The 15094-nt window shown below is 50.1% G+C and overlaps 1 protein-coding gene across 1 annotated transcript; it reads left to right on the top strand.

Annotated features, from left to right (window-relative positions):
• Positions 1 to 371: 371 nt before the first annotated feature.
• On the top strand, positions 372 to 14242 carry GGA2 (golgi associated, gamma adaptin ear containing, ARF binding protein 2). Its single transcript, XM_075718290.1, has 17 exons — positions 372 to 405; positions 1083 to 1167; positions 2071 to 2146; positions 2685 to 2783; positions 4616 to 4739; positions 5953 to 6056; positions 6555 to 6635; positions 7558 to 7695; positions 8152 to 8233; positions 9179 to 9298; positions 9573 to 9740; positions 9996 to 10051; positions 10342 to 10493; positions 11311 to 11480; positions 12459 to 12628; positions 13074 to 13184; positions 13817 to 14242. Exons 1-17 carry the CDS (start codon positions 372 to 374, stop codon positions 13925 to 13927), a joined length of 1881 nt encoding a protein of 626 aa, XP_075574405.1. The 3' UTR covers positions 13928 to 14242.
• The last annotated feature ends 852 nt before the right edge of the window (positions 14243 to 15094 follow it).

The raw sequence follows: 15094 nt of genomic DNA, 5'->3' as shown, positions 1-15094 counted from the left end.
GAAGTGCTCGGAGAGGGGGACTCTCCTCCCTGTGTACTGTGTCACACATGTGGTTCTACTAAAAATATCCCTGATCAGAAGATTGGGATTTTTTCCCCGCTTTTGGATGATGACCTTTTAATTATTAAATTGATGTGGTGACTTTTGATTCCGTTCTTGCCCATGCGTGCTCACTCTGCACGCCAGCGAGGGGAGGAGCAGCCAGCGGGGTGGGGGGGATGTTTTACCGAGCCAGCCCACGCCCACAGCGTACAGTTCCACGCCACGAAAACTTGCGTGGGCTTCCCGCAGGGGCGAGCGGCGGCGTGCAAGGGGCGACGGCGAGTGGATCCGCTTCCTGCTCGCAGCAGGGCGGAGCGGAGCGAGAGTCCATGGCGGGCGCCGGGGAGCTGGAGCGGTGGCTCAGTGAGTGGGGCTGGGGGCCGGGGGCCCCGACTGGGTGGGCACCGGAGCAGCTTCAGCTCCGTGGAGAAGGGTCCGTTCTCCTCCACGGAGCCCCTTCAGGGTGATGTTCACGGGTGCTGTCTTAACCTGCTGCATCTCTCCTGCTCCCCATCTCTCCCGTCTGTCCTCGGCCCCAGTCCTGCCAAAGCTGTTTGAGTGCCGGACTGGGGAGTGGATAAAGCGGAAAAAGGCTGTTTTCCTCAATTCGGCCATGCAGGCAGAGCTTTGGGATGGGCAGTCCTGCAGCCCTGTTGCAAAAGGGTAAACTGTGCCTGTGTTCCAGCGCAGCAAGGTTTGCAGTCCGGTCCTGGGAGAGCTGCCTGCAAATGCTTTTTAACAGTTTCTCGTGCTCTGTGCTAAAAGCAACATTGTGCTGTTGGTGCTTTCAACACCTCAGCTTGTGCCTGACTTTGTCTTTAGGAGTGTGTACTCAGGACTGTAATTTTAAGCAGATTTTAATAACAGCTGTTTCCTGCTCGTCCTGCGTCTTCCATTTCTGCCTCTTTTTCAAAAAGAGCCCTAAAGCAGCTGGTAGCAGCGCAAGGTCTGAGCCGCTTCCTGCCTTATGCTGCTCGCTTGCACGCCTCTCGACTGAGGCTGGTTTTTTCTTTCTTTTTTTTTTTTTTTTCCTTTGTAAGATAAAGCCACTGACCCAAGTATCCCCGAGGAAAACTGGGAATGCATCCAGCGGTTCTGTGACCAGGTGAACGCCGACATAGAAGGGTAAGGCAGACAGACAGCTCTTTGTGTTCACTCTGGGCTGCACGTCTGGCTCTGAGCTTCCCTTACGGCTGTGGGAGGGAGTGGGACCTGTAAGCCGTGGCGTGGGGAGCCTGGAGAGACAGCTGGGAGCGCTGGCTGGGCTCTGCTGCTCCCGAGGGTGCCTGTACAAGAACGCGTAAATAAGCTGCAAAGAGGTGCGTGCCAGTGTGGTGGAGGCTGATGTCTAGGAACGGGCTCTGACATCCATTACAGTGACCCGCGAGGCTGCAGGTCCTGCCGCTGTGCCCTCACCGGCCTCTTGGGATTCTGGCCGGGGGTACCTGCTGCGGGGTTCTGCAGGGAAGCCCCGAGAGAGCTCTGCTGCTCCTTTCAGAGAGCTGGGAGATCTCTGCCGGGACTTCCCCGCCTTCCAGCTGACAGTCTGGGCTCTGTGGGAAGGAGCAGGAACTAATTAAGCAGATGACCTGTCAAAGCTGAGCGATCCTCTCTTCCTTTAGAGCCCGTGCATTCAGCGCCCGTAGCCTGGCACCCGTCCCCCCCAGCAGCGTGCGTGCACAGCAGCGGTCAGCGGGCTGGGTCAGGCTGTGAATCAAAGCAGAGAGCCAGCTCTGTCGCCCTGTGCTTGCCCAGGGAGAGCCCCCAGCCGCTCCCCGCGGGCTCCCTCCGAGGGCAGAGCCTCTGGGCACGGCTGGAGGACAGCGGCGGGGTCACTCAAGCTGCCTCGGTTCATCTCTGGCCCCTCGGCACGTGCGCGTGCCCCAGGCCAGCGCTCTGCCAGAGGAAGGGCGTCCGACGTAGCGGGTTGTGAATCCGGCAGTCGCTCTTCTCTGCAGGGCAGAATTAGTAGCATTCGTTTTTCTTGGGAACCTGTGTGTTGTCTGACTTGCTTCTGCTACTCCCCAGCCCATCGCTTGCACCGAGGCTGCTGGCACATAAAATACAGTCACCTCAGGAGATGGAAGCTCTCCATGCTCTCACAGTAAGTGCTTTCATCCGCGTGCAAAGAGAGGCAGCAGTAACTTGGACACAGAGTTTGGGGGGTAGAGACAGGGTAGCACTCTTCTTTTTCTCTTAGGTGTGTCTCCCTTTCTCTTAGGCGTCTCTCCCTTTCAACTTCCCATTGCACAAGGAATACAGAAACCAGGGTGTAATGGAGGGAGTAACCGCTGTTGTTCCTTCCCATGTCGCTCCGCTGAGGTGTTTCAGTGGTCTGCAGCTCTCGCTGTTTGGCCTGTGGTCTCACCACAGGGTCAGTGGCCCAAAAGTTATTAATGATGAGTAGAACAGAGCAGATGGTCTTAAACATGCTGCCTAAGAAGGTTGGGTGAAGGAAAAATACACGTTCTTGCTGCACAACTGCCTCAGTATCTTGTATTTGTGGATGCAGTGCCAGCAAGTTCTTAGATTTAGTATTATACAAAGTTATTTTAAAAAAAATATAGCAAAGTTATTTTTAAAAGTAATTCCCCAAGACCTGTGTGTACAGTTTCTGTTTGGTACTGTTTTGTTTTCTGCAGGTGCTAGAGACCTGTGTGAATAACTGCGGTGAAAGATTTCACAATGAAATAGCAAAATTCAGGTTTCTGAATGAGCTGATTAAAGTCCTTTCCCCAAAGGTAGGCGGTCGTGGTTATGCTGGACATAGCAGGTAGGACACACTGTTTATTTCATGCTGGATATGAATACTTAGAATTAATCTCACATAGAAGTAGAGCAGAATTCTTTCTGTGCCTCGAAGCATAAAGGCTGGATGTGAATCCCCCTGGAAAAGATGTAAGCCAGGGTCTCTTGCTGTGAAAAGCTTTTTCCTTGTGGTTTCTCCCAACTCTGCTGGGACAGTCAGAGACTCTGGAGGAGCCTGAAATTGTTCCTGTGGCCCTTTTGTCTCTCAGTGATTTACAGAACTTTGGTTGGGGAAGTGGCAGAGGACAGAGATGCCAGGAGCTGCCCAGAGCCTCTCCCGTATTTTCTTATGCTCCGTGCTCCAACTCTCGTGCTCTGGCTGCTCTCCCGCTTGCTTTCTGCTGGCAAAGGTTAGCGCGGGTTTGGGTGCTGTTCATGGGGCAGGGTCAGCTTAGGCAGCGGCAGGAGGGCCTGGCCTTCAGCAGCACAGCTGCAGCACTGGCTCCACCATCGCCGGGCAGTCGTGCGTTCGGGCAGCCCCTTCGGGGTGCTGCTGAGGGTGTCCGGAAAGCCGGGCAGAGGGCTCCCAGCCCCCAGGCAGCGACAGCCCGAGTCGGGGGAGGCTGGAAGGGATCAGCTGTAGCTGACGTGGAAGCTGCAAAGTCCCTTCCTGCTGCTCCGCTTCCCTGGCTCGCCGTATATTCATTCATTCAATATATTCAATATATTCATTCCTGCTCCCTGCTGTTGAGCGCTTTGCTTCTGAGTGCAGTCGCTGCCTCCTGAGAAGAGAAGCAGCTGCCAGAAATGATAAGTTTGGTTTGAGAAGCTGAGCGAGCTGTGAGTTCAGAGTGGATGCACTGGGTTGCCTGGCAGCACCTCTCATGACGAGAAGAGGAGACCTGTTTCATCAGAGGCTGCGTGATCTTCACGCCTTGCTCCTCCCAGCAGACAGCAGGCCTGGGACTTTCTTAGATACCTTTCTCAGCAACTCAGTAATCGATTCCCCGTTTTAGTGGGTCCTGCACACATTTACCGCTCATACAGGCTTCATTTCCCATTACGTCATCTTGACGGCAGCGCTGCAAAAAGCTGATTTCAGAGAAGTGTTTAACCGAACAGCAAAACCTCTTCTCTCAGGCCCAGGTTTGGTAAAGGCATTTCAGTGAAACAACAAAGGTTAAAGGATATATCGCTACAGAGAGTTTTGTTTGCGGTTTTGACAAAACAGGTATCATTTTATGAGTTTAAAATGCCTCGCGTTGTGGAGGTTTCTGTGTGGCTTTTATCAGTCTTCCTGATGTTTTTATAACACGTTAAAGTGAGTGCTCGTGGGCAATAATGAGAGAAATCAGAGAAAACATCCAGAAGCTGAAAAAAGACAATAACTTTTGTTTCTCGTTTTGTTCAGTTTTCGTTTGTCCGGGTCTGGCTGAGGCCGGTGATGCCATTCGCATTGCGGGCAGCTATGGGAAGTATTTACAGTCAAGCACAGAACTTCCTTCACTAAAATAAAACAACCTGCTTTTGGACTCAATAACTGATCAGAGAAGTTTTGAAACAGTTTCATTTTGATTGTCATATAATATTTATGTAATTATCATAGCCTTAATAGCATTCCTTGTCTTTACAGCCACAGCTATACACACTATTTGCTCTCCCACAAGCTACGCAGTTGACAACACTGAATAACGTGTTAGGAATCCATTTGCTACTTGGTCTCCGCACACAAACTTGGGGCTAGACCCATGTGCCATATCTGGCACTAATTCTTTGGTTTTAATCCTTTTTGTCTTACTTTACTTTTTTGTTTTGTCGTTTCCAGTACTATGGAACCTGGTCTTCAGAAAAAGTCAAGTCGAGAGTCACAGAAGTAATATTCAGTTGGACAGTCTGGTTTCCTCAGGAAGTTAAAATCCGGGATGCTTATCAGATGTTGAAGAAACAAGGTTTAGTTCTGTTATTTCAGTTTCCTTTTTAGCCTTCCAAGTCACATGGTTTCAGACCACAGATATCTGTCGCGTTTAATTTGTGACTCAGCTTTTTTCATAAAATGTCGTGTGTAAGGAAAAAAGGACAAAGGCCACACTTACAAGGCTGTTTGGGTACTTAAGGATGCATGGAACTGTTTAGAGAGATTTACCAAAGAACAGCCTTACTGAGCCAAAGATCAGGCTAGCCCAGTGGCCTCCCTTCACAAAATGCTCACCGCTGCTGTGCAGGGAAGAGGTACAGGATAAACTGGGAGTGATCTTTGCCCTGGAATACTCTCCCAGGATTATGAGGGATGGGATCAGAGAGATATCCTGAGCTGGATTTTTCATCCATTCCATCATCTTTAATAGTCCTTAATGGTATTGTCACCCAGAAATTTGTCCAATCCTGCCTTGATTTCCCAGGTGATAAGTTTCATAGCTTAACTAAGAAAACGCCGTAATGCTTTCTGAGAAAGTTCAGGGGAATTAGGGAATTTATTTTTAAATGCTTCTCAGTAGGTTTGCTTTGTGCATCTTTGAGCACCAAATGGCTTTGCAAGACTTCCCCCGAGTCCTGCTGTGGAAAGCTTCCTCTCCATCACTGCCTTCCCTTTGTGCAGCTGCTGCTGTGGGCTGGGGTGCTGAGCAGGGGTGCAGGGGTGCTGGGCACCCTCCTGCCGGGCAGCTCTCGGGCACCGCTGCCCATCCAATGCTTGCGCGGTCGTCGGCGGCTGCTGCTGCAAGCGCTGGCCGGAGAGGCAGGAGGGGAGACATCCACGGAGCCGCTGCTGACACTGAGGGCTCCCTTGGTGCTCGGCTGCGCGTGTTCGGTGCCCTGCGTTTTATGGCCGTACCGACTGAGGCAGTCCCGCGTGCTCGGAGGTCAACACCAGTGTGCTCCCAGTGCTCTTGCTGTGGGGGAATTCTAGCAATTCGCCCAGAGGGAGCTCAGCGCATCCGAATTTTATTTTCTACCCTGAAAATCTCATTTGGCCTGTGCTTAATTCAAGGGAGGAAGGGAAGTCTTTTGTCTGGGTGTGTGCTAAGGCAACTCTTTGCTTCTCCATCTCATTCTGTAAAGTTCTGGGGAGGGGTGAAGGAAATAGGTGCAAAATCCAATGCACTGTTGAGCATTGGTGTTTTAACTGCTCAAGCATCACTGAACAAATATTGTTACCCATTCCAGGGATTGTAAAAGAGGATCCCAAATTGCCAGAAGACAAAATTTTACCTCCCCCTTCTCCAAGACCTCAGAATTCTATTTTTGACACAGATGAAGAGAAATCCAAGGTAAACCTTAGGGTTTTCACACCTACCCCCCCACTCTGATTTGCACTGGTGAGAAAACAGGCTCAGTCATATTTTGGGGACTTTCGCTGTTTCAGACAGACTGTCTTCAGAATAATGCTAATGCTTCTTGCTGTACAACAGCTAGAGAATTCTTTGATGCTTTGTCAGAAATTTTTGCTTAGTAAAAAGTGAAACTTTTTTACAGAAAAACATCAGTTTCTATTAAACTTTCCTGAGGGAGGGTTTCTCCAGGTCTTACAGAAGTTCTGCGGAGCCAGAGAGTTCCAATTCCCAAACAGCCAAACAGTGTGTGCAGGCAGCTGTAAGGGGCAGCAATATAATCTGGATTAGATTGTGGGACATGAGCCCACATATTTCGAGGATTATAGAAACTATTACAGCACTGGGTGTCTCTCGATATCTGCTCTCTGCGATGTGTCTGTAGCGTAGTGCCTACAGGCTGCTGCTCACTGCTGCCCAACGCTCTCCCCTCAACAGCTCTTAGCAAGGCTTTTAAAGAGCAACCACTCTGAAGACCTGCAGGCTGCCAACCGTCTGATCAAGAGCATGATTAAAGAGGTAGGGAGCTCCTTGGCTCAGAAGCTGTGTTTGCAGCCGGGGAGGGTGGGAGGGGGCTTGGCAATTCGGTCTTTGACGGTGGGCGCTCTGTACCTGACCTCCGTAGTGCCTGCCAGCTTACTGGTATTAAAGGGAACACCGGGAGGTGGTGATGGGAACCTTGCTGCGACATCAGTCTCAGGTGAACTGCTTAAGCTGCCCCAGAGGAGGGACGATTTTCAGTATTTGTTATTCCGAAGTTACAGCGCAGGATTGTTTTGTTTTGTTTCCCTAAAATATGTCATTGCCAGGAAGAGGGAATATTTATTCCCAGGAGCCTGTATGGCGGGACACTTCCACTTTAGTGGGATCCTGGCAGTAGTACTGCATTAGTGATAGAAAGTTTCCAAAAATAAACTCAGTTCCCAGGTGGAAAAAAGCCACATCTGTACAGAACGGCCTCTTTTCTACAAGCAATGTGTGTGTGCACGTCTGGTGTGTTTGTTTTCCTTTTCCATCTGAAAGGGCACCCCAATTCTCTGCATAAACAGGAGATTTGGTCTGGTTTGACGAAATCCCTGCAGTTGTTTTGAGAGTGTCCTTCTGTATGGCAGGAGCCACCAACTCCCAGCTCTAATTTTGAAGTCTTATTCCTGCCTGTGGTGAAATGAACCCTTACGCACCAGCACCCTGGCCGGGGTGCCCCGAGAAGGGCAGGAGGTTTCCGTCCTCACCCTTGGCAGGGAGGTGCGGTGCGGCACCGATACTGGAGCTGCTGGGGGCTGAGTCCCTACCCGCGCTGCTTTGCGTCTCCTCGACCTGCAATAAGGCATTAGTAGGAAGCAGCTCCCCAGCAAGCGCGATCCAGAGTGACCCAGCCAAGCACGTGCACTGGCTGTATTAGCCAAATCATCATCTACTTTTGTTTAATTTTTCATCAAAGGAACAAGAAAAGTCGGCTAAGTTGTCCAGAAGAGTGAATACCATCAGTGAGGTTTCTGAGAATGTTAAACATATGGATGAACTATTGGAAAACTACAAGAGACAAGAACTGACCGAATCTGACCAGGAGACCCTACAGGTAAATGCTCTTTTTCCTGCATGAGAGGTTTTTTTGACTGGCTGTGGCTGAGGGGGCCCAGGGTAAGCCGTGAGCAGCTTTGCGTTGTCTGGTAGTAGTTGCAACTGATGGTCGTAATACTTCCCTCCGAGTACTGTGATCGATCTATTCACTCCTGGACACTTTTAAATTGAGTAATTTTACACTGATCTATCTTACACCTGTATGCCTAGAGAGGATGTGACTGCTGGGAAGATACCAGCACAGCCTCCTCGTTCCAGTGGCTGTACTTCCAGGCCCCTGTGGATTTTTAAGAGCGGAACAACACGCGGCATTGATACCCTTTGCCTGGGCCTGGGCAGAAAGCGCATCTTCCTTTTCTAGACGTATCCTCAATTACAGCTGGTCACGGGGACAGAGAAGTGTGAGAGTGTCTGGGATCTCCTGAGCAATGACATGAAACGTTTCCTTCCATAGACTCTGTTTCAGCGCTGTGAGAAGCTCAGGCCGCTGCTCTTTCGCCTTGCCAGTGAGACCGTTGATGACGATGAGGCTCTAGGTAAGAGCCAACGCTGTCCTCGCGTTTTTTTGCAGTTAAGTTTGTCTGCCTTTCCTTTGACAAGTGGGGTATGCCCCCCTGAGAGGGGGAATGTTTAGGCACGTGCTACCATGCCGGCAAAGCTTTCCAGTTTCACCTTCAAACCATGCCCATGGGAAGTGGCATAAGTCTCCTCCCGCTCCTCTCCAAGGAAGTTATTAATTTTCACTTGGAGCCCAAAATTAAACAGTGAATCCAGCTTCTTCCAGCTGAGGGGGTTTTCAGAGTTTTTGGAGTTCTGATGTTCAGGGAACTGAAGGCTTTTGAAGTCTTTTCTCTACAGAGATTGAAGTTCTCCCTGTCTGTCAACACAGAAGGGAGAATATTTTTTGAATTCCTTAAGTAACATACTGAGGAGGGTCATACGAGCAGAGTCTTTGAATTCCACAGTTGTGAAATTTAGCCCTTCCCAGAGGATTGCATTTCACAGTCTTGTCCATATGCCTCGAAAACCTGACTGAAGTGATGCCTCGCTGCATAGACATCTTAAACAGCAGCCATAAGAGCTCAGCTGTGCCTCAAACATTTCATTCATACCCACGAATGCCAGGGTTCTTCAGCTGGGGAGTGCTGGATTATAGACTCAAGTACACTCGGAAAACTTGCGGAGAAGAACAAAGTGCATAAGAGACGGCAAGAACTCTAAGTACTTTAGAATAGGATCAGGTTTCAAAGTGATCTTGATAAATGAGAGGCCTGAAATCAGCAGATGTATGTGCAAAATGCTGCACTTCAGAAAACGGAATGAAAAACTGGCCAGGATCTTAAGGCAGACTGCCCCACTGGACTTTGCTCCAGGCAGGTCCTCAGATGCACCGTACATTTCTTATGAGCAGTTCGGAGAGTGCCATGGAACTGACCCTCGTGTTAGAACATTAATATTTTGTTTTCTCTCTTGTTTTCCAGCTGAGATACTGCAGGCCAATGACAAGCTCACGCAGGCGCTCGGACAGTACAGGCAGGTTGTAGCCAGCCATGAAAATGGTGGTGGAGGAGGTTCAGCCACCAGCTCCGCTGACGCACCAGGTAAAGAGCATCCTGCAGCATTCCACCACAGCTCTGCTCCTGCGTGTCGTGTATGAGTGGAGTTTGGAAGGGAAGTGCTTCTCGAAGGATAAATGTGGAGAAAATCCTATCACACAGGAAAACTATTTTGTAACCATCATTGTCTGTTACCTATGGTTGATAGAAAATGTTCCTGAAGTTCCTCACCTGTGAGCCCTTTCGGGCGTGCCTGCACCCATAAATACGCTGTTCCTTTCAGGAGGTTTCTCTTTAACTCTTTCCGATATTTCCAAAGCGTGCCGGCCAGCCCCAAGACGCATGAAGAGCTATACACTGATTGACTTCTCCGAACTGGAGGCAATGTCCCAGTCTCCTGCAGACGACTTTGAAAACATAACCACCGCCTCCCACCATGGCAGCACAACCTCTACCTGTCTGCTCGATGAGGACCTAAAGTCATTAGGTTCGTATGTGCAATTCGGTACAGTGTTACCCTTGTTACTAGGGTTCGTGGCGTTTAATAAAGATAGGAGAACTTTGCCTTTAATGTCAGTCCTAAGAGAAAGTAGACCCTTTCAGCCAGTCATAAGTTTTCAAGAATGTAGTTTCTTTAACAGTGTTAGACTGTAGTCAAACTGCCGTTAGACAACAAAGGAAGAACCTATGGAAACCCCCTGTTTTCTGTAATTGATCGGTGGCGTTTTGGCATCTTTCTTAGGTCTCAGCAACTCTCCTGTTTTACAGAAACCACCACCTGATTTTGGCTTCGCAGAGGTGAGTAATCCTCAGGTATGTTAGTCCGTAAGGTACAAAGGACAAAAATCAGACAGGATTCTTGGTCTCTTAGCTTCCTCTGGCAGCCTTTTTTAATGCCACGCTATTCTGAAGGGGAACTGGAATCCTCCTGCTCTGCAATGAGTTTCTCAGTTGCAGTTTGCAACCAGATTACTCATATTTATTTCTACTTTAAGCAGTGTTATTAAAAAATTAGATTATTTTCAGTGGAACAGGTCTGATTTTTGCTGATGTTCTATAGCATGAACCAGAAGTGCCTTGTTTTTCAGACTGCTGTACACAATGGATATAGTGAAATCGTAAGTGCTGTGCAAACACTGGGACTGCAGGAGAGCTGGGAAGACAGCTGTTCAGAGAAGAACGAATTTCAGGGCCTGGTTGACCAGCTCTCTCCACCATCCAGGACCAAGACATTATCTTTGTAAGCAAACTCTGCATAATACAGTCTGACTTTGGAGATGAGGAATACTGTTTTACAGCAGTGAGATTTAGGAAAACCTTTCAACTACAGCTGGTTAGTGATGGCAAGCTATCCATCCGCACATTGGCTCTTACGCAGCAGTTATGCACCCGTTAATTGCACTTGGTGTAATTGCACACTAGGACCTTCCAAGGGTCAGGAACCTGGGGAGACAAATCCCAGGGCTTAGTAACAAGGTGATCTTGAGCTAAAGGAACAAAAACCTTGCGGTCAGGTCTTTTTATAATAACCTGTGACTCAAAAAAATACTTTCCCCAGCTTTCTTCAGGCTGTGACAAAGTAGTTTCCAGGCATTCAGTGGAAGCCTAACAGTTCATGAACCAAATTAATCATCCACAGATCTTCAGAGCAGGTGACCATTACGATACACTTATCCAGTCTGCCATAATACAGGCCAAGAAATTGTACTGGAGATTCCCAGCTTCCTGCATTGCCTTTGAGCTAGAACTTATTTTAATCTCACTGACTAGAGCTCCAGAGAGTCTGCGTGTGGGGAGAGTAGACTTCCAAAGTTCTGAAACAGTTTCGCGTTAGTAACAGAAATCAAAGTGTGTTTTAATGAATGCTGAAACAGCAGCTTCTTCCATATGAAATAGAGACAGTTTTCAAATTTCTCAAGAACTCAGAGAGTGTAAGCTTGTACTTTATACCTAAAAGTGACGAGGGATTGGGAACACAGAATGGACACAGCGGAAGGTGGTATATACCATGCAGTCTCCCCAGTTAATATAAGCTTTCTACATGCTTTTCTTTCCAGGGATTTATCACCGATGAAATTGCCCTTTCCAGATCTTCCAAATAGCTCAATGGCAAATACTTCATTCTCCAGCCTAGGCTGCGAGCTGAAGCCTGCTGCCTCTTTGCATCCAGCTTCCCATGATGCTTCTCTAGAAAACCTTTTTGTCCCTTTAATTTCAATTACACCGAGTAAGTGCAATGATTTCTGTGCCCCAGCTCTGCTTACTAGAGGCTTACTAGAACTCTTCTGTGATTTTTGCAGGGGAGAAGCCAAAGTAGCTTCATGCTGTGCGGGTTGGCTGGAGAAAAGTAATGACTAGTCTATGAAGGACTTAATGTATCTGAGAATTTGAGCAAGTGCTAGGGCTCGTACCATGGAAATGTCCTTGTCCTCCCTACCCAGCAGTCAGGAGTTTCCTGCCCTGGCTAACCTTTGTGACATGCTTCTAAACTGTTTGCCCTTAGCATCTTTAATCAGGCTTCCAGCAGGTCTTCTCCAGAGGCTTAAAAGATACCGATGGGTGGGAGTTGTCCCGCTTCCTAAAGCAGAGCTGTTCCTTCCACCTCTGCTTTTTGATTCGACGCTGCATGGCCCAGCCCTGCGACCGCCTCACGAGCGTTGCCCTGGGTGCTGGCACCCAGTGTCTCGGAGCAGGGCACGTCCCGCTGAGAGGGCTGCAGAGCCTTGGCCATCCCTCCTTTTGGAAGAGGGCAGGTGCAAAGCTGCTCTGACCCGACTGTCTTCTGACTTCAGTCTCTCAAGTGAAGGATTTACCAGGTTTTGGAAGGGCTGGATGGGGGATAGTCAGGTGTGGATTTATCAGGCAAATGGTGATAACGGGCTAAGTCCTATGTGTCCCAGAGAATTACATTTTGCTTTTTGCATTGTATCTCTGTTGGATTCATACCTGACATCTCTAGCTGACCGTTGAAATCTGAGCTGCTAAATCTCTACTTTAGACATTCCGATTCCTTTCTCTGCCTTAGAGGCGAAATGTAAATCCCAGGCAGGTGCTGTATGCTGCTTGGTCTGCGAGTTTGCTGGAGGAAGTAAAAGTTTGTGTGCATGTTTCCTTTTTGCTGTTCCTTATCCCGTCTTCGCTGTTCTGCCCTCAGAAGGGAGGGGAATCCACACCTTGTTTCCCATTCTCCTTTTGTCTCCGGCAGGCAGTATCTGTCCGCTTACTGTGTACGACAGGAATGGTTTCAAGGCTATGCTCCACTTCTCCAGAGACCCAGCTCCTGGCCGACCAGATGTGCTGGTGATGGTTCTTTCCATGCTGAGCACATCAGCTCAACCAATTAAGGACATAGCGTTCCAGGCTGCAGTCCCAAAGGTGAGAAACCTATGACGAGTAGCAGAGCGTGGGACTACTCAGAAATGTCCTGAGGAGAAGGTTCGCCGTTTCTTGCTTAGGATTTGCCTTGCTGATTGGAAATTGCATGGCTCGCTCTCTCTGAACGGTGAACCTGTTGTGTGGTGGTGCCTGTAGCCCCAGTGCCTGTTTCACAGAGTATATCCCTGGCCTTGAGACAACGAGACGGGGCTCCAGACACGCTGCTTTAGCCTCCTGGGTAAGGTGCTCATTCTGCCTGTGTATGTGCAGCATAGAATTGTCTATTTAGGAATATCTGCCTTAGATGTAGGCCGTGGAAAGGCATGCTTTTCATTATCTGACAAAATCCGGCTGACATATCTTTAACCAGCTCTGTGGCTTGGTAATACTCCCAGCCCTTTTTCAGCATGGACCAAAAAAGCATTCCCTTTGTTTTCTCCTCCAGACCATGAAAATAAAGTTACAGCCAGCATCCGGCTCTGAGCTGCCTGCCTTCAGCCCTCTTCTCCCCCCCACCGTGGTATCCCAGGTCCTGCTGCTCGCCAATCCGCACAAGGTACGTGCGGCGATCGAGTCTGCCGGTGGAGCACTTGGGATGCCACTGTAGCGTGTGGGGGATTTGTATTAAAGACGGGGAGAGTATTATTAGCGAGGAGATGCAGGGGAGAGACAGAGCAGTCTAGGCTGTGCTGGGAAGGTTTTTCCCACTGAAATGCCTTTCCAGAGCTATCGTCTGAAGGCTTGAACGGGCAGTTGCTGCAGAGGCCTGCACAGTTCGGCTTCATTCCACCTGCAGTGATGGCTCCTGGTGTAGACACTGTGCAGATGTTTGCAACTGGTGGAACACGAGGCCACCCAAGGCGCAAGCAATGGGTGGCGGTTCTGTTGCACTGATGAATAATTATGAGACCGAAGATTGGTGTAAGGGATCCTCTGCCACCGAGAAGGTTGGCCAGACCTGGATTGCCAAGCATGCCCTTGGGTGGCTTGCACAGGTCTCCCAGTTGCTCCCGACGTCTCTTACGAGGATCCGGGTCTCGTTCCGTGCAGAGCTTCCGCACGCCTGAAGCATTACTGTCCCCTTTCAGAGGGCTATTCACTGCAGCAAGGCTGCCAGGGGTGAGGCTGAAGGGGACCCAGGAATCTGCAACCGTGACGTGCCCCTCTCTCTGTTCTTTTCTCTCATAGGACCCCATCCGACTGAGATACAAACTAGCGTTCACGCAAGGCGCGCAGCCCTTCAGGGAGGTGGGAGAGGTGACTGGCTTCCCAGAAGCAGAGCTCTGGGGCCGGAGCTGAAGTTCAGCAGGCTTGGACATTGCCTTGTTGCCTTAGTGGTGGATGGGGAGGGACTGCGTGCCAGCGATGCTGGCCTGGACTCCGTAATGGCTCCTCAGGATCTGCCATCTCCTTCTTCCTTTTGGTTTCTGTGCAGGTGTCTGGCAGGAGGAGTGTAAACTGGCTGCTTCTGCCACGGCCTTTTTCTGTAGCTGACCCTGCTTTACAGGAGACTGCCATAGAGCCCTGCAGCCCGGGAGCCTTAATGCTTCTTCCGTACACGTGTTTTCTGCTGCTTTCTGGACCAATTTTTTCTCTTCCCCGTTACTTTTTCAATTAAAAAAAAGCAAACCTATACCAACAATCCCGCCCTTGTGACAGACTGCTTGGAGCCAGGGCAGATCTGTTCCAGGCATGCACCCACCCTGTTTCCACTGGGGCCTGCGTGCTGATGCGCAGGCAAGAACACGAGGAACGGTGGGCGTTGGGCTACCGCGACTCTGGTGGATGTGGTTTATAGGGAAAGGTACAAAACTGTGTGGGGAGAGTAAATAGGGGGATGGCTTTGGGGCTGGTCTGTGAGAGAAAACTGCCGAGTACCACCGGCCCGTTGATGGAGAGTTGGGGTGCTCAGCCTGGGGAGGAGGGGGCTGCGGGGAGGCCTGAGTGTGGCCTGGCAGTGCTGAGAGGGGCTGCAGGAAGGGGGGGGGCAAGCTTTTTAGCAAGGCCTGTTGTGACAGGACAAGGGGTAATGGATTTAAACTAAAGAAGAACAGATTTAGACTGGACATAAGGAAGAAATGTTTCACAATGCGGGTGGTGAAGCACTGGAATGGGTTGCCCAGAGAGGTGGGAGATGCCCCATCCCTGGGAACATCCCAGGCCAGGTTGGACGGGGCTGTGAGCACCCTGGGCTGGTTAAAGCTGTCCCTGGCACTGCAGGGGCTGGGCTGGGTGGGCTCTGAAGGGCCCTGCCCACCCAAAGCATTCCGTGATTCTGTGATCCCCAGGCCCCAGAGCCGGCCTTGCGCTGGCTGCTCCCCTTGGCCCCGCAGCGCTCCGGCCGTGCCGGGGGGCTTCTCCTCAGCCCAGCTGCCTCTGGCGTGGGGCTGCACGAACCCACGGCTGCTCCGAGCCCTCCGTTTTGTTAAAAAACCCCGCACTTCCAGCTGGGGGGGGGAGGAGAAC

The sequence above is a fragment of the Pelecanus crispus genome, chromosome 11 (assembly GCF_030463565.1).
Source record: "Pelecanus crispus isolate bPelCri1 chromosome 11, bPelCri1.pri, whole genome shotgun sequence".
NCBI lineage: Eukaryota > Metazoa > Chordata > Aves > Pelecaniformes > Pelecanidae > Pelecanus > Pelecanus crispus.
This window is presented reverse-complemented; position numbering and strand designations above follow the sequence as displayed.

Coding starts and splice junctions, on each gene's coding strand:
- GGA2 (XM_075718290.1), top strand. CDS start 372: ATGGCGGGCGCCGGGGAGCTGGAGCGGTGGCTCA. Junction 2,147..2,684: donor AAGCTCTCCATGCTCTCACA/GTAAGTGCTTTC, acceptor TGTTTTCTGCAG/GTGCTAGAGACCTGTGTGAA. Junction 4,740..5,952: donor TCAGATGTTGAAGAAACAAG/GTTTAGTTCTGT, acceptor TACCCATTCCAG/GGATTGTAAAAGAGGATCCC.